Source organism: Arachis ipaensis, chromosome B04, assembly GCF_000816755.2.
Source record: "Arachis ipaensis cultivar K30076 chromosome B04, Araip1.1, whole genome shotgun sequence".
NCBI lineage: Eukaryota > Viridiplantae > Streptophyta > Magnoliopsida > Fabales > Fabaceae > Arachis > Arachis ipaensis.
The window spans coordinates 27,661,299-27,689,240 of NC_029788.2; the positions used below are offsets into that span (position 1 = coordinate 27,661,299).

Genomic DNA, 27,942 nt, shown 5'->3' on the forward strand with positions numbered 1-27,942 from the left:
ACTCCAAATGGCGCGCTCTCAATTGCGTTGGAAAGTAGACATCCAGGGATTTCCAGAAATATAAAATAGTCCATACTTTTTCCGAGTTTAGATGTTGCAAACTGGCGTTCAACGCCAGTTCCATGCTGCATTCTGGAGTTAAACGCCAGAAACAGGTTGCAAAGTGGAGTTAAACGTCAGAAACAGGTTACAAACTGGCGTTCAACTCCAAGAGAAGCCTCTACACGTGTAAAGCTTAATGCTCAGCCCAAGCACACACCAAGTGGGCCCCGGAAGTGGATTTTTGCATCATTTACTCATTTCTGTAAACCCTAGTAACTAGTTTAGCATAAATAGGACTTTTTACTATTGTATTGACATCTTTGGATTATCTTTTGATCCTTTGATCACGTTTTGGGGGCTGGCCATTCGGCCATGCCTGGACCTTATCACTTATGTATTTTCAACGGTAGAGTTTCTACACTCCATAGATTAAGGTGTGGAGCTCTGCTGTTCCTCATGAATTAATACGAAGTACTACTATTTTTCTATTCAATTCAAGCTTATTCCTTCTCTAAGATATCCATTCGCACCCAAGAACATGATGAATGTGATGATTATGTGACGCTCATCATCATTCTCACCTATGAACGCGTGCCTGACAAACACTTCCGTTTTACATGCAAACAAGCTAGAATGAGTATCTCTTAGATATCTAATACAGAGGACCGGGTCCGAGATATTAGAATCTTCGTGGTATAAGTTAGAACCCATGGACGGCCATTCTTGAGATCCGGAAAGTCTAAACCTTGTCTGTGGTATTCCGAGTAGGAACTGGGAAGGGATGGCTGTGACGAGCTTCAAACTCGCGAGTGCTGGGCATAGTGACAGACACAAAAGGATAGTAAATCCTATTCCAGTATGATCGAGAACCGACAGATGATTAGCCATGAAGTGACAGCGCATTGGACTATTTTCACAGAGAGGATGGGATGTAGCCATTGACAACGGTGATTCCCTACATAAAGCTTGCCATGGAAAGGAGTAGGAATGATTGGATGAAGACAGCTCAATCTCTGTGGGATCGACCCTTACTCACGTAAGGTTTAGTACTTGGACGACCCAGTGCACTTGCTGGTTAGTTGTGCGAAGTTGTGACAAAGAATTAAGATTATGAACATGCGTATAAAGTTTTCAGCGCCGTTACCTAGGAATGGAACCGTCACGATTTCTGCACACCAATAAACAAATTCTAGAAGTGCCATTAAAGTATCTGAGAATCCACTTCACTGCTTGCCAGTGTTCCTTGCTAGGATTAGAGAGAAACCGACAAACAACTTTAACTACATGAGCAATATCCGGCCTGGTGCAGACCATAGCATACATCAAACTGCTAATTGCAGATGCATATGGAATCTTTTTCATTTCTACTTTCTCTTTCTCACTTGTAGGGCATTGCTGCAAACTCAGCTTGAAATGACTAGCAAGTGGAGTACTAATAGGTTTGGAATTACTCATGTTAAACCTCTCTAAAACCTTCTCAATGTACTTCTGCTACGACAACCATAGTTTCCCATTCTTCCTATCACGAGTGATACTCATGCCAAGGATTTTCTTTGCAGGACCCAAATCCTTCATAGCAAAGGATCTGTTCAAGTCTTTCTTAAGACTTTCAATCTTCTTAGTGACATGACCAACAATCAACATGTCATCAACATAAAGCAAGAGAATTATAAAATCACCATCAGAGAATTTCTTAACATATACATAATTATCAGAAGAAGTCTTACTATACCCGTGACCTTCCATGAAGGAATCAAACTTCGTGTACCACTATCTTGGCGCTTGCTTCAACCCATATAAACTCTTCTTCAACTTGCATACAAGATGCTCCTTTCCTTTAACCTTGAAACCCTCTGGTTGCTCCATATAAATTTTTTTATCTATGTCACTGTGAAGGAATGCAGTCTTCGATCACATCAAGTTGCTCAACCTCTAAATTCAAGCTAGCCGCCAACCCAAGCACAACTCGAGTAGAGGACATCTTCACAACTGGAGAGAAAATCTCCTCAAAATCAATACCTTTCTTTTGCTCAAAGCCTTTCACAACCAATCGAGCTTTGTACATTAGTCGTGAGACATTTTCATCCTCTTTCAATTTGAACACCCATTTATTCTTGAATGCTTTCTTACCCTTCGGTAACTTCACCAATTCAAAAGTATGATTCTCATGCAAGGATTTCATTTCTTCTTACATGGCCTTCAACCAATCTTCCTTATGCTCATCAGACATAGCTTCTTGGTAGCTTTCTGGCTACCCAATCTCAATGTTCATCACATACTCATGAGGAGAGTATTTTTGAGAAGGATGATGCTCTCTAGTAGATCTTCTCAATTCAGGCTCAACTGGTGGTTCAGGTGGAACTTCAATATCTGGCACCTCAGGTTGAGGTGTAGGTTCATCATGCAAATCATCACTATCATTATCAACTTGTACATCTCCCCTATCAATAGGAGGTTTAGTGGAAGGACCAGGTTCATCATTAGTAGAACGTCTAACAGTTATTGTTAGCTTATCTGTCTTCTCAAGATCTTCAATAGTTTGGTCTTCAAGAAAAATCACATCTCAGCTTCTAATTATCTTCTTGCTCACCAGATCCCATAATCTGTAACCAAAGTCTTCGTGACCATAACCCATGAAGATATACTGCTTTGACTTTCCATCAAGTTTAGACCTTTCATTTCTTGGAATGTGAACAAAAGCCCTGCAGCCAAACACTCACAAGTGACTATAGGAGACATCTTTCCATCTCCAAACTTTCTTTGGAACATCACCATTTAGTGGAACTGAAGGAGAAAGGTTGATCAGATCTACTGCAGTCCTCATCGCTTCACCCCAAAAGGATTTAAGCAACTTTGTATGAGAGAGTATACATCTGACTCTATCATTGATAGTACGATTCATTCTCTCTGCAACTCCATTATATTGAGGAGTCTTAGGAACTGTCTTCTCAAGCTTGATCCCATGCCCTTTACAATACTCTTCAAACAGACCCCTGTATTCACCACCATTTTCTGCTCGAACACATTTCAATTTCCTTCATGTTTCTCTTTCAACACTTGCATGAAAGTGTTTGAAGATTCCGAGCACGTGGTCTTTAGATTTCAAAACAAAAGCCCACACTTTTCGAGAATAATCATCAATAAAAATAACAAAATATGATGCACCACCTAGTGTCTTAGCATCCATAGTGCAAACATCAGTGTGAACTAAATCTAGAACATGTGATCTCCTATGAGGTCCAGAATTATGAAATGATACTCTAGCATGCTTTCCAACAAAATAATGAGTGCAAATATTTAAAGTTGTACCTTTCACTCGAAGTGAGTGCTTCTTGGCTAAGACGCTTAGTCCTTTCTCGCTCAAGTGACCAAGGCGTATGTGCCACAAATTAGAAGAAGAATCATCAGCTACATTCATATCTTCCTTGCACAACTTTGCTTGCAACTTGTAGAGAGTAGTGAGACTATTATCTTCTCTAGAAACAATGAGAGCCCCTTTGGTAATCTTGCATTTTCCACTACCAAAGGAAGTGCAATACCCCTCTCGATCCAATGCCTTCACTGAAATGAGATTGAACCGCATATCTGGCGCATGCCTAACGTTCTTCAACTGCAACTTGCATCCCATGTTGGTTTTAAGCCACATATCACCCATACCAATGATATCACACACTCTTTTATCTCCCAATTTAATCTTGCCAAAATTTTCAGTAGTATAGGAAGTAAAAAATTCACATTTTGGAGTGACATGACATGATGCACCAGAGTCCATAATCCAAGTGGAATCATCACAGACAAGTGATGCACCACTATTTCGTGGTATATTTTGTACTAAATTGAGTGGATTTTATCCACTAAACTCACACTTATTCATATAATTTGCATGTTTTACATTTTCCTTCCCAATTTTGTGCTATGATTGAAAACATGCTTCTTTGGCCTTAAATTTGCTATGTTTAATCCTCTCTTATTACCATTCGATGCCGTGATATGTCTGTTAAGTGATTTCAGGGTTTATAGGGCAGGAATGGCTTAGAGGATGGAAAGGAAGCATGCAAAAGTTGAAGGAATACAAGAAATTGAAGGAATTGCAAAGCTGTCAGCCTTGACCTCTTTGCACTCAATTGATCATAACTTGAGCTAAAGAGGTCCAAATGAGGCAATTTCTGGGATGTTTTTGGCCCAATTTTTGGCCCAGAAAACACAGATTAGAGGCTACAGAGTGAGGGAATCACAACATTCATTCATACACTTCTCATTATTCACAATTTAGATTTTAGATGTAGTTTTCTAGAGAGAAAGGCTCTCCCCTCTCTCTAGGTTTTAGGATTTTAGGTTTAGCTTTTCTTAATTTGAGAATTCTACTTTGCTTTAATTAATTTCTCTTCTACTCTTATTTGTTCTAGAACCTTAGTTGATCTATTTTTCTTGTTGATTTATTTATTCCTCAAATTGGTTTATGAATCCTTCATGTTAGATTTGATTTTATAATTAATGCAATTTGAGGTATTTCAAGTTTATTGCTTCTTCCTTTATTTATTATTATTGATGCTTGCGAATTGGTTGTTTAGATTTTATTATCTCTTATTAGTTCTCTATGTTTTTATGTTATGCCTTCCAAGTGTTTGATAAAATGCTTGGGAGAGTTTTAAGTTAGATTCTTATATTCTTGGCTTTGGTTGAGTAATTGGAGACTCTTGAGTTATCAAACTCCTTTGTTGATTGTTAATTGAAAGTTGCTGGTTGGTTTAATTTGGATCCCTCTAAAGCTAGTCTTTCCTTAGAAGTTGACTAGGACTTGAGGAATCAAATTGATTAGTCCACTTGACTTTCCTTCATAGTTAGAGGTTAACTAAGTGGGAGCAATGGACAATTCTCATCACAATTGATAAGGATAACTAGGATAGGACATCTAGTTCTCATACCTTGCCAAGAGCTTTTCTAATTATTACTTTACTTTCTTGCTATTTTATTTTCTTGTTCCTTATTTCAAAAACCCAAAAGGATACCATCTCATAACCAATAGCAACACACCTCCCTGCAATTCCTTGAGAGACGACCCGAGGTTTAAATACTTCAATTATTATTTTTATTGGGTTTGCTTTAGGGACAAACAAGTTTTTTTGTACGAAAGGATTCTTTGTTAGTTTAGAAACTATACTAGCAATGAGAATTTATTGTGAATTCTTTACTAGCAAAAATTCACTCGTCAAAATGGCGCCATTGTTGGGGAATTGCAAACGTGTGCCTTGTTGTTGGTTATTGTGAATAATTTTGCTTTTCGTTTCTTTGTTAGTGTTTCTAGTTTTAAGAGTTTATTTTCATTAATTTTTATTAGTTTTTATTTCTCTCGCTACTATGAATTCTCACCCCTTTGGCTATGAGTTTAGTTACAATCATGTTGTAGGAAGAGGAGATTACATTGAGAGCTTGGATCAAGGATGGGACAATCAAAGATGGGAGGAGCCACAAGGATTTGATCAACCCTCTTGGCAACAACCTCCTTCAACTTACTATGAGCAAGAGCCATTCCAAGGTACATACCAAGACAATGGATATGTTGGACCCCCTTGTAGTTACCAACAAGCCCCACCATATGCCTATGAACCCCCTCCTCAACATAGCTTCGAACCACCATACTCACAAGCCCCTTTCCACCATTCACCTCCATATGACCCTAACCCTTATCCACCACACCAACCACCATACGAACCATATGAATCATACCAAGAACCACCATCTCAATATTCACCATCTCTATACCCTTACCAAGAAGAACCACCTACCCATTATGAGCCTTTTCTCCCAACAAATGAACCCTCCTATCCATCCCAAGCTCCCATAGATGATACCTTTAGTGTTCTTCGCCAAGGGCAACAGGAGCTTCAGACCACACTTACCTCTGCTCTCACCGGTCTCACCTCTACTGTCCAAGCTCTTATATCTCGTGTGGAATCATCCTTTATTCCCAATATTCAACCCTCAAGCTCTGGTGCACTTCCTTCTCAACCACATAATATTCTCTCCATCCCATCACCACCCTCCATGGAAGAGCACCCACATACATCAATCCAAGAGCAACACGATCCCAATTATGCTAGTGACATGGAACAAGAGAGAAAGGATCGTCTTAGGGACGTAATGGATCGGTTTCACAAATTCATACTTAAAAAGAAGCAAGACGAGGCCCAAAAAGTGGAGGTAGGAGAGACCCTTGAAGATGAAGGAGCGGTTGAAGAATTAGGGGAAATTGAAGAAAGTTGTCAAGAGGTGAAAGTCATCACGGAGGAGCTGGATTTTGTACTAGAGCAAGTGGAGAAAGCTGAAATTATTAAACAAGAGGAAGTGGTTGAAGACTTAGGAGATGCGGAACCTCCATGGGAAACTCAAGTCATAGAGCCTCCTTCCAAGACGTTTGAATTTGATGTTGAGGAGGGTGTACAACCTACAAGGCATATCATGGTTGAAGACTTGGAAGTGGTTGATCATAAGATGGGTTCAACAATTAATGAGTTTCCACCTTCAATTGAACCCTCTCCCATTGAACTAGAGGAAGAGGTTACTGTTGCAGGAGCTTGTCAAGAGGTGGAGACAATCAGAGAGGAGCCCAAGAGAGTGAAGCATACATTGGCAAGGCTACCACTGGAGATACCTCCCCCGAAGCCACTACCATCCAACACAACATTCAAGTGGGTAAAATTCTTATCCTTCAACTGTACCTTCCCACTTGAATATGGTTTGCTTAAAATGGATGGACAACTTAGAGCTATCTGCGGTTTTAAGAGTAAAAGGGAGATGGTTAGCGGTTGGCAACACTATCCTAGGTTTGTTATGGTTGGAAGCTCAAGGCCTAACTGCAAGGGTTGGTATAATTCTCAATTAAATAGGTCTAGGAGGATGTTTGGGCACTTAAATGAGAATTCCAAGGCTGAACCACTCGGCTGGAATCATGATGCTCAACTAGAAGACGGGTGTAGAAATAAGATTTGGGATCTCGGCATACAAGAGGATCAACTTTGGGAGCTCAAGGCTTGTGAAGAACTTCATCAAGGCTTGGTGAATTCACTTGGGGATGTTAGAGCCTATTGGAAGTCCAAGCATTGGTGGAAGTTTCAAGACGAGTTCAAGGACAAGCCACCATGACAAGGAGCTCACCAAATGTCCAACTTAAGGACTTTAACTAAAAGTGCTAGGTGGGAGACAACCCACCGTGGTATAATCGTCTCTTTTTATTCTTAGTTTTATTTTATCTTATTTTTATTAGTGTTCATTCATAATCTCTGCATCATCACCTGCATTCTACATATATATAAAAAAAGGGGCAACCCACGCGTGTGCGTAGGTCACGCGTGGGCGTCGATTCCAAATTTTGCTATCTCATCCAACGAATAGAAAGTTGTGATGGAATCGTGCGGCTGGTGTGCTCTGCGCACAATTCGACCCACGCGTACACGACATGACCAAATTAGGAGCAGCAAAACCAAGTAGGGTTTGACGAATTCAATCTTGATTGATTATGTTTGAGTTTTGTAATTATGATATGGTTTGGCTGTGCTTGAAATTGATGATTTATATGAGTGACTCTTGTTGAGATTTTGGTGTAAATTTGATGAAATTCAAGCTTTGAGTTTGTGTTCTTGGAGCTGCTGGAAAAACGAAACCTAGAGCTTAAATTGGGGTTCAATTTGTGTTGAAATCATGTGGAAAAGATGGGATTTTAGTGGCTGCAAATTTATTATGAATTATGGTAAAAATCAGTTGCTGAAAAGAGTGAAAAACGGGTAAAAACAGAGAAAGAATCTGAAGAATTTATGAAGAACATGAAGAACACTTTGAGTCTGATAAAAAATATTGAAAAACACCTTTTAGATCTTAAAAAGGGCAAGTTTGTAATTATTTTGGTGTTTGAGGGGTTATTTGGTAATTTCCAAAAGTTAGGGTGGTTAAAGTAGAAATATTAAAAGTTACGGGTGGTAAAAAGTGAATTTTAAAGGTTAAAAGTTAAAGTAGGGTAATTTTCAAAAATATATTAATAAAATAATAAATAATAATAAAATATTAAATAATAATATTTAATTAAAAATAATATTTTAATAAAAATAATAAAATAATGCGAAAAAGGCAGTTTTCTGTAAAAGCTTTAGAAAGACAACTTTAAGCGCAGAATCTCATAATTACCTTCATAAAACACTTAGAGAGTGGTAATAACATGATAGTGAGGAAAAGATAAAGGAAAGATAAGAAGTTAAAGAAAAGATAAAAACCAAAGAAAATTCTGTAAAGTTTTAATGACAGAAAAATAGACAGAGACTAGCGAATAAACTAGGGCAACATAGTTAGTCCTTGAGTTGCGACTAGGGTTAGGTATTATATGAAAAGTTAAACTGTTTCAGTATAGACTTAATGAATCTATACTTGGGACAGGCTAACTATTCATACCGAAATTTACATAAGCTTTAGATACATACGTTAAGCAAAGAAAAGAGTAACCAGAGCAGAGTGAAGAGATACAGAGAGAAGGGTAATCAAAGCAGAATAAAGAGGTACAGAGAATAGAATAACCAGAGTAGAGTAAAGAGATCAAGAGAAAAGAGTAATCAGATCAGAGTAGAAAGACAAAGAGAAAACAGTAATCTGATAAAGAGAAATGGTTTGAGTTAAGATGTTGTAAAAGTAAAAGCTGTAAAGTTTGTATAGTATGATTGAACAAAGAAAGAAAGAGGTACTGCATAAGAATGTGAAAGTGATGACGAATAATCAGAATGATAATGAACGATGATAATGAGAATGATTATGTAAGAATCTGCTGCAGAGAGTCAGTCAGATAGATGGTGGTACGACCACTAAGAGCGTGTCCTTGGGATACTTAGCTATAATGCTATTCTGTAAGTCAGAGAACTCTTACAGAGGTATTGAGAAAACACAACTAGCATATACTCCTGTAAGTCAAAGGACTCTTACAGTGTGTGTGTTGGGCAGATATAAGTTAACTAGATCCGCCATGCAAGTCAAAGGACTCTTGCGAGGGGCATTGCCAACAGGGAAGCCTTACCTGGTCAGAGGACTCTGGGTAACATCGGGAGCGGGTATGTAACCGACAAATGAGCTCATTACCTGCACTAGGGCTAGACATGCTTCATACTTGGTTGTGCATTTCCTCTGTTACGATTGTTGTATGAATGTATGCTTTCCTTGTTTGTATTCTATTCTATATGTCTGTGTTATTTTCTTGTATTCTTCTGTTTGTGTTATGCTATTTGTTTTTTTTATCTTCTCTATTTATCTGTAACTTCTATTTACTGTTTTTCTGTATTCTGCTATTTATCTGGTAAACAACACAGAATTAATGAACTTAACTAATAACCCCAGTCCTACTAAGAACTCCCCAGTTCTTACCCCTTCTCCCTCCCTTTCCCCTTCAGATGGAAGCATGAGTACCCTTCCGTAGTCCGCTGATGATCGTTCCCAAAAAGGGTTCTGCTCTAGGTAGTCTTCTGAATCTAGGGTGAATCTCGTTCTCTGTTTATATGTATATACTGTGAGACCAGCCAATGTCTGCACCTTGTTTGTACGTGAAATTTAACCTAAATCCTGTGTACGAGACTCCTGTTGTGTGGCTACTTGATGAGGTACCAGAGAGACGTCATATGGCAATGTCTGATCGTGCAGAGGAGTAACAAATGATGTTCTACCTTTTGATGATGTTCCACTTGACTTGAGTTTTGAAGACTTAGAACGTACTTTCCCTCGCTTTAGTAGTTTAGAGGAACTAGGTGAGTATAGAGTCTAGGCTAGCCTGGATGCCAGCTTAGGGACTTCTTGAACAGGTCAGGGCTTGAGATGTTGTATGTATATATATGTATATAGTTATTATCTAGCTATATCTAGGGGTGTTCTAACTAAAAGTCTATACTCTAATAAAGGCTGAATCACCGAATGTTTTCAACTACTTGTGATGTATTTATGTGTGGTTGTTTATAACTATTTTATCTGTTATTATTTGTGAATTGATTATAAATGATTCTGTTTATTAATCCAAACGTTTTCAAAAAAAAAAGTACCTCACAAACTAACTACGCTTTTAACAATGAATCAGGCTCATATAATAAATAATAGATAATAATTAGGATGACAAATTGGTAGCGCTCAGTTTCCGGTATGTCCTAGGCGTATTGAAAATTGGGTCGTTACCACTTGCACATCTTAGGATGCACCGAGGACGGTGCAATCTTTAAGTGTGGGGAGGTCGATACCGACTTCCGTGGGTTAGTTATTTCCTATTTCAACACCAATGTTTAATTTTCCTTGTTAAATTAGTTGTTGCATTTGCATGTTTGATTGCATGATTGTTTGATTTTGTGCATGTTCGTCTACCACAACTTGGTTGGAATGATAAGTTTTTTTCCAAGACCCCTTTTATAGCATTTCACTAATTTGAATTAAATTTTTTATTGAACTTGTTTGAAGAAATATTATATTGGAACATTGTTTAGAGCTCGAACACACAAAACCAGTGAGATTTTGAGCCTATTCGATTGGTTGCATTTTATCAACCAATATTTTATTCTTGGTGTGTGTTGTTCTCTCTAAAATTGTGATCTTTGTCTTGCTTAATTCTATATTTCCATTGTTTGATGTATGTATGCACTTATATGATTGAGGCCTTGTTTCACTGAGCTTACATACCCATATCGCCTTAACCTTTTCATTATCCTTTGTAAACCAATGTTGAGCCTTTTAACCCCATTTATTCTTTACTTTAGTTCATCACTAATTCTAAGCGGAAAATAATAATGTCCTTACTTTGAATCTTTGGTTAGCTTAGACTAGTGAGAGTATTCATGATTTAAGTGTGGGGATGTTGGATTTGCCAATATTTGGTTTGAGAATTGGGTGTTGTATATTCTTGTGAATATGTGGCAAAACATAGTTAATGGGCAGTTAGGCTTTATACTATGATTACATGGATTGTCCTAAGTTAGGTGAGAAGTTTAGGTTAATTAAGGATTTAGATTTTTGTCCACTTGGCCAAATACAATCCTACCTCGACCCTAACCCCATCACAACCCTTGAAAGACCTCTTGATATGTGTATTTGTGCATCAAATTATTTGTTGATTGGTAGAAGAAGAGCAAGCCTTAGAAAGCAAGGTTAGTAGAGAATTGAGAGAATCGAACCTTAAACACCTGAGCGATTAGAGTGTATACACTTTCGGTGAGGGTTCGATGCTCGATTCTTTATTCCCGGCTTTCATGAGTTATTTTCTTCTGTAAGTTTACTTGTACTTTATTTTGTGATTTGAATTAGTGGAATCTGATTTATGTTTGTCTTGGAGAATTTGTTTACTTTTAACCAAGTAGGTAGAAGTATTTTTGTATTTAGGTGCATTCATATGGATATGTTTCATTTCATAAGTTTTACCATTCCTCGTCACTCTCTTATAGCTTCTCTTGAGTTTAGCATGAGGACATGCTAATGTTTAAGTGTGGAGAGATTTGATGCACCACTATTTTGTGGTATATTTTGTACTAAATTGAGTGGATTTTATCCACTAAACTCACACTTATTCATATAATTCGCATGTTTTACATTTTCCTTCCCAATTTTGTGCTATGATTGAAATCATGCTTCTCTGGCCTTAAATTTGCTATGTTTAATCGCCTCTTATTACCATTCGATGCCGTGATATGTGTGTTAAGTGATTTCAGGGTTTATAGGATAGGAATGGCTTAGAGGATGGAAAGGAAGCATGCAAAAGTGGAAGGAATACAAGAAATTGAAGGAATTGCAAAGCTGTTAGCCTTGACCTCTTTGCACTCAATCGATCATAACTTGAGCTAAAGAGGTCGAAATGAGGCGGTTTCAGTTGCGTTAGAAAGCTAACATCCAGGGATTCGAAATGATATATAATTTGTCATTGTTGCCATACTGTTAGGCGATGCGCACGCGTGGATCACACGTACGCGTGACCGTGCGAAAATTCAATCCACGCGTACGCATGGACGACGCGTACGCATGACAGAGGCACGTATTGGACATATCAGAAACTGCTGAGGGCGATTTCTGGGATGTTTTTGGCCCAGTTTTCGGCCCAGAAAACACAGATTAGAGGCTGCAGAGTGGGGGAATCACAACATTCATTCATACACTTTTCATTATTCACAATTTAGGTTTTAGATGTAGTTTTCTAGAGAGAGAGAGGCTCTCCCCTCTCTCTAGGTTTTAGGATTTTAGGTTTAGCTTTTCTTAATTTAATAATTCTACTTTGCTTTAATTAAGTTCTCTTCTACTCTTATTTTTTCTATAACCTTAGTTGATCTATTTTCCTTGTTGATTTATTTATTCCTCAATTTGGTTTATGAATCATTCATGTTAGATTTGATTTTATAATTAATGCAATTTGAGGTATTTCAAGTTTATTGCTTCTTCCTTTATTTATTATTATTGATGCTTGCGAATTAGTTGTTTAGATTTTATTATCTCTTATTAGTTCTCTATGTTTTTATGTTATGCCTTCCAAGTATTTGATAAAATGCTTGGGAGGGTTTTAAGTTATATTCTTATATTCTTGGCTTTGGTTGAGTAATTAGAGACTCTTGAGATATCAAACTCCTTTGTTGATTGTTAATTGAAAGTTGCTGGTTGGTTTAATTTGGATCCCTCTAAAGCTAGTCTTTCCTTAGGAGTTGACTAGGACTTGAGGAATCAAATTGATTAGTCTACTTGACTTTCCTTCATAGTTAGAGGTTAACTAAGTGGGAGAAATGGAAAATTCTCATCACAATTGATAAGGATAACTAGGATAGGACGTCTAGTTCTCATACCTTGCCAAGAGCTTTTCTAGTTATTAATTTACTTTCTTGCCATTTTATTTCCTTATTCCTTATTTCAAAAACCGAAAAGGATACCATCTCATAACCAATAGTAACACACCTCCCTGCAATTCCTTGAGAGACGACCTGAGGTTTAAATACTTCGGTTATTATTTTTACTGGGTTTGCTTTAGTGACAAACGAGTTTTTTTGTACGAAAGGATTCTTTGTTGGTTTAGAAACTATACTAGCAACGAGAATTTATTGTGAATTTTTTACTAGCAAAAATCCGCTTGTCAACAAGATTCACATAATTTTCATCATATATGATAAGAACATCTTCATAAACAATAGCAGCACTTTCTATATCACTATCTTTACCTTTGTCTTTGTTTCTTCCCCTTGATTGTTTTCTTTTCAAGAACCTACAATACCTCTTGATATGCCCCGGCTTGCCACAATGGTGACAAATGAACTCCTTTCTTGGCTTGTACTTTCCTCTTGACTTGCTTCGACTCTCTGACTTGTCGAAACTGTGAGGTTTTCTACTTTGACTTCTCCCCCTGACTCTGAAACAAGTGCTTCATATTGGGAGGAGGCATTAGTTAAACCTCGCTCTTTTCTTCTGGCTTCTTCATTCAACATGCTCTCTTTAACCATTGCTAACGTCAACTTTCCATTCGGAGCTGAGTTAGTCAGTGTCACCACCAGAACTTCCCAATTATCAGGCAAAGAGCTCAACAACAACAAGGCTTTCAACTCATCATTCAAAGTGATTTTATTATTTGTCAGTAGGTTCACCGTCTCCTGAAAAATACTCAAGTGCTCTGGCATTAATTTACCTTCAGTATACTTCATATTGACAAGCTTCCTAATCAAGAATGCTTTATTTTGCACATTCTTCCTCTCATATAACTCCTTCAATTTATTCCACATCTTCTCGGCATTAGTTTGGTATCAACATGTGGATACACACTAAGATCAAGCTATTGCCTAATCAAAGTAACTGCCTTTCGATTTCGTTTCGGTGTCAACATGTGGATACATGCTAAGATCAAGCCATTGCCTAATTAAAGCAACTATCTTTCAATTTAGCTTCTTCTATTCAGCATCGGATTTAGTACCTTTGGATTTATCTCCCTCTACAGGATCATACAAGTCCTTGCTATACAACATATCTTCCATAAGGGTCTTCCAAATTGAATAATTTTGGGAATTCAATTTGACGATATTCGGTCCATGAATATTTTTCTCCATTTAATCAGCACAGAGATAAACAACCAGAGCTCTAGATACCACTTTGTTGGAAAAACTCAACAAAGGTTCAAACAAGAACCTGTCTAACAGCAGAAGCACCAAAAATAATTTTTCCACAACCTGTCCAATTAAATAGGTAATACTAAAGATACTCCAAGCAGCAAATATAATGGCAGAAATTAAATAACCAGACACCAAAATTTTAACATGGAAAAACCCCCAAAAGAGGGACAAAAAATCCACGGGACCTAGTCCAGTAAAATCTTCCACTATCAGAATAATGGGTACATAGACAGTCTTCCTAGTGACACTAGGACATCTCAACAATCAACAAAATACATTATCAAAACTGATGGAATCAACATAAATCCTCCACAAAGTAGGTATCTCAAATCAGGCAAAAGAGAAGGCAATACAACTAGCAAGTTATATCCTAATGTTCATATCTACACTAGAAATAACATACTAAAATTTCATAAAAATGGAGCAAGTTTACCAGTTCAATCGGATCAAAGTTGGCTTGTCCTTTTCCCCCCAAATTCTTCTTCTCCAACGCCGCGACGCTACTGTGTTTCTTTCATTCAACAGAATGAAGCCTCACATTTTCTCTCTCTCTTCCTCGTGGCTTTATGCCACTTTCTTTTATTTTCATTTGTTTTTCATTTTTTAAACTTGTGGGCCCTACTTGGTTGGGGACCCACCAACAGTTACATTGAATATACTATTAGTTCAAAGCAAGCTACAAACTTGTTCTCATTTCAAACAAATACATGAGTTAAAAAATATATTCCCTCTTCACTAAATAAGCTTGTAACTTTTATTATCGTATGTCTTCTATCTCAAAAATATAAATAAAAGTTGAACACATTTGATGATGTAACATATTTCCTCTCTTTTCCTTCGCTACGAAAATCCCAACTATGTGCACTGTTTATCCTCCATAATGCCACAACGAATTTGCGGTGTCACAACAAAATCGCGGTGCCACAACAAAATCGAGGTGTGATAGTTGACTCCCCTGGCGATTACGTTACTGCGTTTAAGGCATGTAGTCTTCAACCCTCTGCTATTTTATGCTACTTGATGTTTTACCTGGTTGAACTCAATTTTGGGATTTGAGATTTGACTGGATGATTATATCAATACTTGTGAATTTGACGATTTTGGAGTTTTAGTTTGATTGTTAACGGAGTTTGGTGGGGGAAACAGGGAGCAGTTTTACCTAGCCAATTTTTGGCTTTCCATTTAATTCGTGTTTAATTTAGGATTTTATCAATTTAATTCATAATTCATGTTTGATGTTAATTCCATTGGACTGGACACCCGGGGGTTCCGTGGGCTTTCACACGGGCCGTGTGAGAAAGTGGTTCTCTTTGACACGGCTTATGTGAGAGGTCAAATGGTTGTCACACGATCCGTGTGAGAAAGTGGCTCGCTTTGACACGTCTTGTGCGAGAGATCAGATGGCTGTCTCATGCCCATGTGATAAAGTGACCCGCTTTGAGACAGACCATGCAAGAGATTAGATGGCTGTCACATGGTACAGGAATTCGAATCCCACAGCTTAATCGGCAAGTACACCGGGTCATCCAAGTAATAATACCTCAGGTGAGTAAGGGTCAATCCCACAAGGATTGTCAGACTAAGCAAACAATGGTTGTCTGGTTAGACTTAGTCAGGAGAATCAAAAAGGGGTTTGGTGAGTTGCAATTTGCATGAAACAATAGACAAGAAAATAAAGAAAGTAGTAAACAGTTTGGTGTGAAAGCAGTGTGAGAAAACAGTTAAGGTCTCAGAGATGTTTACTTTTTTGGATTAAAAGATCTTACCAACTATTTTAATAATGAATGATTCATTATTTGGCAAACTGTAAAGTAGGGGAATGCATCCATACATGAACAAGCTTTCATATTCACAATTTTAGGAGTAGATGTAGTTTTTAGAGAGAGAGGTTCTCTCCTCTCTCTTAGGATTAGGATTTAGGATTTCTCTTAGTTTTAAGAGTGACTCTCAATCCAGGTTCAATGTTCTTTTATTTATTTTTACAATTTAATTTATGAACATCCATGTCAGATTTAAGTTCTTTTGTTAATGCAATTTGAGGTATTTCAGTTTAATATTGCTTTCTTTTATTTACATGATTATTGCTTCCCATCTGAAGGCATTCTTATTCCAGTAGATTTACTTTTCCCCTTTTGGTTTTGGTTAAGAAATCAGTAACTCAGGAGTTATCCAATTCAATAGCATAATTGATAATTGTTATCTTGCCAATTGAGTTGAACTTCAATAATCCCAATCTTTACTTAAGAAATAAATAGGATTCGAAGATCAAACCAATTTATCCCTTGACTTTCCTTTCCTTTAGTAAAGGTCAACTAAGTAGAATTAAGATTCAACTTTCATTATTATTGATAAGGATAACTAAGTCTGGACTTCCAATTTCTCATACCTTGCCAAAAGTTTATTTTATAGTTATTATTATTTTATTTTACTTGTCATTCAACTAACTTTTTACCTTAATCCAAAACCCCAATTTACAAGACTCATAACCAATAATAAGAACACCTCCCTACAATTCCTTGAGAAGACGACCCGATGTTTAAATACTCGGTTATCAATTTCAAAGGGGTTTGTTACTTGTGACAACCAAAAAGCTTGTATAAAAGGACTTTTGAAGGTTTAGAAACTATACTTGCAACGAGGATTTATCCGCAAATTTCTAGACCACGCAAAAGTTTCTCTCATCAAAATGGCGCCGTTGCCGGGAAATTGCAAACATGTGCCTTATTATTGGTTATTGTAAATATTTTATTTTTGCTTGTTTATTTGTTTTTATTTTTGCTTTTTCTTAAGTTAAGAGGTTATTGGTTTTTATTTTAAAATTTTTATCTTATCTTATCTTATTTCAAAAATCAAATTTCAAAATTCAAATTTAAAAAATTTTTAAAATTCAAATTTAAAAATTTTCAAATTTTAAATTTCAAAAATTCAAATTTCAAAAATTTAAAATTCAAATTTCAAAATTTAATTTTCAATTTAAAAATTTAAATAACTTTTTAAATTAAATTTATTTTATTTTTTAATTTTTATTTACTACTATGAACTCTCACCCCTTTGGCTATGAGTCTGGTTACAATTATATTGCAGGAAGAGGAAATTTCAAGGAGAATAGGCATCAAGGTTGGAACAATCAAAGATGGGAGGAGCCACAAGAATTTGATCAACCCTCATGGCAACAACCACCTCCAATGGACTATCAACAACCACCACCATATGCCTATGAACCCTTTCCTCAACATGACTTTGGACCACCATACTCACCAGCCCCTTTCCACCATTCACCTCCATATGACCCTAACCGACATCCACCATACCAACCACCTTATGAGCCAAATGAACCATACACAGAACCACCACCTTTCCAACACAACTACTCTCATGAACCACCACCTCAATATTCACCATCTCCATATCATTATCAAGATGAACCACCTTCCTATTATGAACCCTCTCTCCCAACCAATGAATCCTCATATCCACCCCAACCTCCAATGGATCACAGACTTCGTGTTATTCTTCAAAGGCAAGAAAGGATGAATAAGAGTGTGCAAAATTTTGCGGCCGCCTTCGGCGAGTTAGTAAATAAAATAGCTTCCCAATATCTGAACACTCAAGGAACTCCCATGGCTACATGTGGAGAATCAAAAGAATAGCAAAGCATGAAGGAGACACTAGAAACTTCGGTGGACAATGAAAAACATGGCTTTGTATTAGAACCAGTGGAGGAAGCCATAATTGTTGCAAAGGAAGAAGTGGTTGAAGACTTAGGAGATGCAGAACCTCCAAGGGAAAGTCCAGTCATAGAACCCCCTTTCAAGACGTTTGAAATTGATACTGAGTAGGGTGTACAAACTCCAAGGCATATCACAGTTGAAGACTTGGAAGAGGTAGATCAAGAGATGGAGATTCAAGAAGAAGAAGCACAACCTCCCATGCCATTGGAAAGCAATGAAGAGGAGATTGAATTGGAAGAAAGCTACCAAGAGGAAGAGGTTGAAATTGAAGAATCTTGCAAAGAGGTGGTAATTATCAGAGAAGAGCACAAGGGAGTGGAGCTTGCAATTTCATTAAAAATACCTCCCTAAGTTGCCATCATCCTTCACAACATTCAAGTGGGTAAAATTCATATCCCTTAGCTTTCTAATTCCACTTGAATATGGGCTACTGGAGACTGATAAACCACTATTTCATGGTTTATCTTGTGCTCAATTGAGTGGTTTTTATTAACTCTTTACCCACTTATTCATACTATTTGCATGGTTTTATATTTCCCTAAACATACTTCTAATCCGAATTGCTCATTCAACCAATCCTTGTGGGATTCGACCTCACTCTATTGTGAGTTTTTACTTGACGATAACCGGTGCACTTGCCGGAAGGAATTTTGCCGATCGTGCAATTTCCTAAATCGTGGCATAACAAGTTTATGCGCATCAGAATGGCTTGGAGGATGGGAAGAAAGCATGCAAAAGTGGAAGGAATGCAAGAAGTTGGAGAAATTGCTAAGCTGTCCATCCTGACCTCTCTGCACTCAAACGGCTATAACTTTAGCTACAGAAGTCCAAACTTCGCGGTTTCAGTTGCGTTGGAAAGCTAACGTTTGGGGCTTCGATTTGATATATAATATGCTATAGTTCCTCTAAAGCTAGGTGACGCGACCACGTGATCCATGCGGCCGCGTCGCAGTGACAGAAATCAGCGCATTAAAATTCGAAACCAGCGAATTCTGGACTGTTTCTGACCCAGTTTGCGGCCCAGAAAACACAGATTAGAGGCTATAAAGTGGGGGAATGCATCCATTTAGGAAGAGGCTCTCATAATTCACTTTTCATGTTTTAGATGTAGTTTTTAGAGAGAGAGGTTCTCTCCTCTCTCTTAGGATTATGATTTAGGACTTCTCTTAGTTTTAGGAGTGACTCTCAATCCCAAGTTCTTTATTTTTATTTATTTTTTCAATTTAATTTATGAACTTTTCCATGTTATGATTTGAATATTTTATTTAATATAATTTGAGGTATTTCAGACTTATGATTGCTCTCTTTAATTTATTAATGCTCTGTGTTTATCCAAATTATTTTCATTCAAGTAGACTTTCTTCCCTTTTGGTTTTGGTTAAATAATTGGAGACTCTTGAGCTGTCAATTAAAACAGTGGTTGAAATTGGCAGATTCTGATTGAACTAGGATTGCTCTAAAGCTAGTCTCTCCACAGGAGTTGACTAGGACTTGAGAATCAAGCCAATCAGCCCACTTAATTTTCCTTTGTTTAGTAAAGGCTGACCAAGTGGGATTAAAATCCAATTCTCATCACAATTGATAAGGATAGGACTTCCAGTTCTTATACTTTGCCAAGAGTTTATTTTATAGTTATTTATTTATCTTATTCTTCTTGTGCAACATACTGCTCCCTTACTTTCTAAAACCCCTAATTTACAAGACTCATAACCAATAATAAGAACACCTCCCTGCAATTCCTTGAGAAGACGACCCGAGGTTTAAATACTCGGTTATCAATTTTAAAGGGGTTTGTTACTTGTGACAACCAAAACGTTTGTATGAAAGGACTTTTGAAGGTTTAGAAACTATACTTGCAACGAGGTTTTATCCGCAATTTCTAGACCACGCGAAAGTTCTCTCATTAAAATGGCTCCGTTGCCGGGGAATTGCAAACGTGTGCCTTATTATTGGTTATTGTAAATATTTTTCTTTTGCTTGTTTATTTATTTTTATTTTTGTTTTATTTTTGCTTTTTCGTAAATTAAGAGGTTATTGATTTTTATTTTTAAAATTTTTATCTTATCTTATTTCAAAAATCAAATTTCAAAAATTCAAATTTAAAAATTTTTCAAAATTCAAATTTAAAAATTTTTCAATTTTCGAATTTCAAAAAATTCAAATTTCAAAAATTTAAAAATTCAAATTTTAAAATTTAATTTTCAAATTCAAAATTTAAATAACCTTTTAATTTAAAATTTATTTTTATTTTTGTTTTTAATTTTTATTTTCCACTATGAACTCTCACCCCTTTGGCTATGAGTCTGGTTACAATTATGTTGCAGGAAGAAAAAATTACAATGAGAACAGGCATCAAGGTTGGAAAAATCAAAGATGGGAGGAGCCACAAGGATTTAATCAACCCTTATGGCAGCAACCACCTCCAATGGACTATCAACAACCACCATCATATGCCTATGAACCTTCCCAACACAACTTGGGACCACCATACTCACAAGCCCCTTTCCGCCATTCACCTCCATATGACCCTAACCCTCAACCACCATACCAACCACCTTATGAGCCATATGAACCATATATAGAACCACCCCAATTCCAACCCAATTACTCACAAGAACCACCACTTCAATATTCACCACTTCAATATTCACCATCTCCATATCCATCAATCCAAGAGCACTATGATCCTATTCATGAAAGCCGAGTGCATCAAGAGGCAAAGGATCGTCTCAAGGAAACAGTGGATCGATGTCAGGCAACCCTTCATCAATTGGGGCAACTCCTAATGAGTCAATTAGCTTCCCGACGTTCGGACACTCAAGGAACCCCCATGGCTTCATGTGGACAATCTAATGAAGAACGTAGTATGAAGGAGATACTAGAAACTCCAGTGAACAGTACGGAGCATGAATTTGTACTGAAACAAGTAGAGGAAGCCAGAATTATTGAAGAAGAAGAAGTGGTTGAAGACTTAGGAGATGCAGAACCCCCATGGGAAAGTCAAGACATAGAGCCTCCTTCCAAGACGGTTGTAATTGATGCTATGGAGGGTGTACAATCTCTAAAGCATATCATAGTTGAAGACTTGGAAGAGGTTGATCAAGAGATGGAGACTCAAGAAGAAGAAGCACAACCTTCCATGCCCTTAGAAAGCAATGAAGAGGAGATTGAATTGAAAGAGAGCTACCAAGAGGAAGAGGTTGAATTTGAAGAAGCTTGCAAAGAGGTGGTAATTATCAGAGAAGAGCACAAGAGCGTGGAGCTTGCAATTTCATTAAAAACACCTCCCCCTAAGTTGCCATCATCCTTCACAACATTCAAGTGGGTAAAACTCATATCCCATAGCTTTCTAATTCCACTTGAATATGGGCTACTGGAGACGGATGGTCAACTTAGAGCTCTTTGTGACATTAAGAGTAAGAGGAAGATGGTCAATGGTAAGAATTGTCCTGCAAGGTTCATTATGGTTGGAAGCTTTAAGTTTAAACGCAAAGGTTGGTATAAAGCTCAATTGAATGGGTCTAGGAAGTTGTTTGGACACTTCAGTGAGAATTCAGATTGCTTGCCACCCAGATGGAAACATTTTTCAAATTACAAAAAAAAAAGCGAGCACGCGACGCGATCGCATCAGCGACGCGTCCGCGTCGCAAGGAGATGGGAGAAAATAAAAACGAACAGAGAGTTTCGCAGGAGCAGCGCTGGAGGCGTGCCAATGGCACAAATCACCCCACGCGACCGCGTCGCTGACGCGACCGCGTCGCTGACGCGACCGCGTCACCTGGGAATAATGGCCTCCCACGCGACCACGTCACCCACGCGGCCGCGTGACCTGAAATCGGCGTAAAAAGGGTGCATGGCCGAAAGTTGAGCTGGAGTTGGGATGGAATCGTGCTGGAAGCCCAAGCCTCACCACGCGAACGCGTGCCCCTCACGCGTCCGCGTCATATCCCCATGATGGCCACTCACGCGATCGCGTCGACCACGCGACCGCGTCACCCTGGATTTTGGCAATACCAAGTTTCGAACAGAGAGTTGTGCGACCGCAAGGCTGCACTCGCGCCACTAGCACAAATCGAGTCACGCGATTGCGTGCCCCACGCATCCGCGTCACCCAACCTTATCGCGCACCACGCGACCGCATTACCCATTCGACCGCGTCGCCAGCGTCGCACAGAATATCCAGATCAGCCAATTTTCTTATCTTTTCTTCCCTAATCCTTATTTTTCTTCTCTTTTCTTATTTCTTTCTTCTTCCTTTCTTATTTTCTTTCACTTCCATTCTATTTTATTTCATTTATTTGCATACTTTCATTCATTGCATATTTTTATTTTTCAAAAATTTTTTATTGGTGTTCAAATGTTCTTATTCAACTGTTACATCTTTTCTGGTATTTTCTTGGTGCTTAGTGACTTGTTTCATTCTTATTGAGTAATATTATTTAAATCAATGCCAATCTTTTATATCTATATTACTCTTGCATTGATATGAATTTATATTATCTCTCCTTCCCCATTCTCTTCTCCATTGTTGCAAATTTTCGCACCACTGGTATGCCATGTGCTTCTATTGTTTTCTCACTTGCGTTTTGTAGCTACCATGTAATTGAGACCCTTATTATTTGGCATCAACCCATGTTTTATTTATTTTCCTATCTTTATTTCTGGGTTACTCTTCTTCCCTTTTTCTTTCAGGATGGCCACCCGGAAGGGAACCGGAAGACGTACATGGGGAGACAGACAAGTCCATCTGCACAATCCTTAGAGAAAAGCAACAGTTGAAACAACCCGTCCACCTGCAAATCTCAGCATGCACCGAGGACGGTGCAATCTTTAAGTGTGGGGAGATCGATACCGATCTCCATGGGTTAGTACCTTTCTGTGTCAACACCAATGTTTAAATTTTCTTTATTAAATTAGTTGTTGCATTTGCATGTTTAATTGTATGTTTATTTAATTTTTGCATTTAGTTACTGCTTGGTTAAAATAATAAGTTTCTTCTTAAGATCCTATTTTTGAAAATTTTCACTAATTTAAATAAATAATAAATAAATTTTTTTTTAAAATTTTCATGTGTTAAATTTGTTTGAAGTTGTATTTGGAACATGGTTTTTGAGTCAAAGAACACACAACCTGTGAGACTTTGAGCTTATTTACATGGTTACATTATTTAACCATAAATATTTTATTCCTGTGTGTTCCCTTCTCTATGATTGTAATCTATATTTTGTTCCAACCTATATGTCCATTATTTAGTGTATTTACATGTTTGCATATGATTGAGGCCATTATTTGATTTTAGCTCACTTATCCCAAATAAGCCTACCCTTTAAATCACCCTTGTCAGCCACTTTGAGCCTTTTAAACCCCTCTTGTTCTGTATTTTACATATTACTAGCCTTAAAGCAGAAAAATAATTAAATATCCCAATTGAATCTTTAGTTAGCTTAAGATAGTGTGTTAATTAAGTAAGGGGAAACTGTGGGAACATGGGTTAATAAAGGAAAAGTATAATGTTTCTAATTTATTTGAATATCAGGAATTTGGGAACCTACTCATGAAAAACCAAAATAGAAAAATAATAGAAAATCCATGTGCATTGATAAGTTATGTTTGTTTCTCTATATAAAAAAAAAGGAGAAAAAAGAGAAAAATCCAAAAATATTCAATAAATAAGTAAGCAAGGGGACAAAATTACCCCAATATTAAGTTTAATAAAAGATCAATGCACATGTGATAAAAATTAAAGAAAAATTTGGTACATGAGTATGAGAATCATACAAAAGTGGGAATTATGGGTAGCTAGGCATGACTTTAAAAGTATATAGAGTATATGTATATTAGGTGAGAGCTTAGGTTAATTGAAGATTCATATTATAGCTCACTTGGCCATACATATACCCTTACCCTTACCTTAGCCCCATTACAACCTTGAAAAGACCTCATGATGTTTGCATTGGTACATTAAATTTTTGTTGATTGGTTAGATGAAGAACAAAGTTTAGAAAGCATAACTAGAGAAGATTAGAGTGATTGACCCTATACACTTGAGAGATTAGAGTGATATACACTACCAGTGAGGGTTCAATGCTTGATTCTATGTTCCCTGCTTTCATGAGCTGTCTTCTTACAAGTTTACCTGATTTTTATTGTATGATTTGAATTAGTGGAAATTGGTTTGTATTTGTCTTGGAGAACTTATTTACTCTTAACCAAGTAAGTAAAAGCATTTAGCATGTAGTTGCATTCATAGGTTGCATTTCATACCATTCCTCTTCATTCTTTATAGTTTCTCTTGAGCTTAGCATGAGGACATGCTAATGTTTAAGTGTGTCTGACGCTAGGTGACGCGACTGTGTGATCCATGCGGCCGCGTCGCAGTGACGGAAATCAGCGCATTAAAATTCGAAACCAGCAAATTCTGGACTGTTTCTGACCCAGTTTGCGGCCCAGAAAATACAGATTAGAGGCTATAAAGTGGGAGAATGCATCCATTCAGGAAGAGGCTCTCATAATTCACTTTTCATGTTTTAGATGTAGTTTTTAGAGAGAGAGGTTCTCTCCTCTCTCTTAGGATTAGGATTTAGGCTTCTCTTAGTTTTAGGAGTGACTCTCAATCCCAGGTTCTTTATTTTTATTTATTTTGCCAATTTAATTTATGAACTTTTCCATGTTATGATTTGAATATTTTATTTAATATAATTTGAGGTATTTCAGACTTATGATTGCTCTCTTTAATTTATTAATGCTCTGTGTTTATCCAAATTATTTTCATTCAAGTAGACTTTCTTCCCTTTTGGTTTTGGTTAAATAATTGGAGACTCTTGAGCTGTCAATTAAAACAGTGGTTGAAATTGGCAGATTCTGATTGAACTAGGATTGCTCTAAAGCTAGTCTCTCCACAGGAATTGACTAGGATTTGAGAATCAAGCCAATCAGCCCACTTAATTTTCCTTTATTTAGTAAAGGCTGACCAAGTGGGATTAAAATCCAATTCTCATCACAATTGATAAGGATAGGACTTCTAGTTCTTATACTTTGCCAAGAGTTTATTTTATAGTTATTTATTTATCTTATTCTTCTTGTGCAACATACTGCTCCCTTACTTTCTAAAACCCCTAATTTACAAGACTCATAACCAATAATAAGAACACCTCCCTGCAATTCCTTGAAAAGACGACCCGATGTTTAAATACTCGGTTATCAATTTTAAAGGGGTTTGTTACTTGTGACAACCAAAACGTTTGTATGAAAGGACTTTTGAAGGTTTAGAAACTATACTTGCAACGAGGATTTATCCGCAATTTCTAGACCACGCGAAAGTTCTCTCATCAAAGACGGATGGTCAACTTAGAGCTCTTTGGGGCATAAAGAGTAAGAGGAAGATGGTCAGTGGTAAGAATTGTCCTACAAGGTTCATTATGGTTGGAAGCTTTAAATTTAAACGCAAAGGTTGGTGTAGAGCTCAACTGAATGGGTCTAGGAAGTTGTTTGGCCGCTTCAGTGAGAATTCTAAAGCTGAACCACCCGGATGGAATCATGATAATCAACTTGAAGACGGGTTTAAAAGTAAGATTTGGGATCCTGGAATCTGTTCTGACATCCAACACCCCGGGAGCCTAAGAATCTGTTTGAAGCTGCTAAAAGGCTTTACATGCCTAGTTTGGGATCCGGAGGCTATTGGAATTACAAACATTGGTGGAGATTCCTGGATGAGTTCAAACACAAGCCACCATAACAGGAAGCTCATCAAATGTCCAACTTAAGGACTTTAACTAAAAGTGCTAGGTGGGAGACAACCCACCATGGTATGATCGTTCCTTTTTCATTTTTATTTAGTTTTATTTGTTTTTAAGTTTTATTTTATTTTATTGAACCTGGAGTTTTGCATCACATTCATATTAACACTGCATTCTGTATTCTCATTTTAGTTTAAAAAAAAAAGCACGCACATGACGCGGCAACGTCGCTGACGCGTCCACGTCACCAGTGCGTTAGGAGGAAAAGAAATTGAACAGAGAGTTACGCAGGAGCAGGGCTGGAGGCGTGCCAATGGCACAAATCGTCCCACGCGACCGCGTCGCTGATGCGGCCGCGTCATTTGCAAAATAGCTTCCCCACGCGTTCACGTCACCCATGCGACTGCGTGGCCCTGTAAATCGACGTAACAAGGGTGTATGGCCGAAAGTTGAGCTGGAATTGGGCTGGACCCGTGCTGGCAGCACAAGCTCTGCCACGCGAACGCGTCACCCACGCGTCCATGTAATATTGGAAATAAGGCCACCCGCGCGATCGCGTCGACCACGCGACCGCGTCACCCTGGATTTTGGCAATACCAAGTTTCGAATAGAGAGTTGTGCGACCGCGAGGCTGCACTCGCGCCACTAGCACAAATCAAGTCACGTGATCGCGTGCTCCACGCGTCTGCGTTGTCTGACCTTATTGCGCACCACGCGACCGCGTCACCCACGCGACCGCATCACCACCGTCCCACAACCTATCTAGATTAGTGCCAATTTTCTTATCTTTTCTTCTCTAATTCTAATTTCTTCTATCTTTTCTTCTTTCTTCTTCATTTCTTACTTACTTCTTCTTCCCTTATTTCCCTTCTCATTCTTCTTATCTTTTATTTATTTTACTTACATATTTCATTCATTACATTTTCATTTTGTGCATATTTTTATTTTCTTTTCTAAATTCATTATTTTTCCTTTGGTGTTAAATTTTTTTTATTTAACTGTTGCATCTTCTCTTGAATTATTTTGGGTGCTTAGTGACTTGTTTTATTCTGGATAGGTAATATTATCAATGCCAACCTTTTATACCTGTATTACTTTTACATTGACATGAATTTATGTTATCTCTCCTTACCCACACTCTCTTCCCTATTGTTGCAAATTTTTGCACTCTTGATTTGCCATGTACTTCTACTGTTTTCTCACTTGCATGTTGAAGCTTCCATGTAAATGAGACCTCTATTATTTGGCATTAACACCCATATTTTATTTATTTTCTTATCTTTATTTTTGGGTTACTCTTTTTCTTTTTCTCTTCTTTCAGGCTGGCCACCGAAGACGGAAAAAGGGAGAAACTTCTATAAGGGGAGACAAACAAGTCCATCTGCACAATCCTTGAAGAAAAGCATCAGTTGGAACAACCCACCCACTTGCACATCTTAGCATGCACCGAGGACGGTGCAATCTTTAAGTGTGGGGAGGTCGATACCGATCTCCATGGGTTAGCCATATTCTTCCTTTCAACACCATTGTTTTATTTTCTTTATTTGTTTATTGTTGCATCTGCATATTTGACTGCATATTTGTTTGATTTTATGTATTTAGTTACTACTTGGTTGAAGTAATATTTTCTTTTTCAAGAAACCTTTTAAGAGCATTTCACTAATTTAAATAAAAATTAATGTTACACTTGTTTGAAGAAATATTATACTAGGAACATGGTTTAGAGCTCGAACACACAAAACCTGTGAGATTTTTGAACCTATTTGAATTAGTTGCATTTTATCAACCAATATTCTGTTTTAGTGTGTATTTTTCTCTCTAAATTTGTGATCTTTGTCTTGCTTAATTCTATATTTCCATTATTTGATGTATGCATACACTTACATGATTGAGGCCTTTGTTTCACTGAGCTTACATACCCATATGGCCTTACCTTTCATTATCCCTTGCAAACCAATTTTGAGCCTATTTTACCCCTTTGTTCTTTTTATTTAGCACATCATTAACTCTAAGCGAAAAACAATAATGTCCTTAATTTGAATCCTTGGTAAGCTTAGACTAGTGAGATGCTTATGATTTAAGTGTGGGAAAAGTGGGTTTTGAAAACATTTGGTTGGAGAATTGAGTATGTTAGAATTTTCTAAAAATGTGAAAGAAAGTTGAGAATATAGTCATGCATTCAATAATTTAATCATATGCATTGAGAAAAAAAATGTAAAAAAAAAAAGAAGTGAGAAAAAGAAAAGAAAAAGAACAAATAAGAAAAAGGGGACAAAATGCCCCAAAGTAAGTGGTGAAAGC

The 27,942-nt window shown here is 37.4% G+C and overlaps 1 protein-coding gene across 1 annotated transcript in view; it reads right to left on the reverse strand.

The window, feature by feature from the left end:
- The window catches only part of LOC110271474, a 16,227-nt gene continuing 2,463 nt past the window's right edge, over positions 14,179–27,942 (reverse strand). The window contains exon 2 of the mRNA XM_021122404.1: positions 14,179–14,231. Coding sequence (XP_020978063.1) covers positions 14,179–14,231 — 53 coding nt within the window. The remainder of the gene's footprint in view (positions 14,232–27,942) is intronic.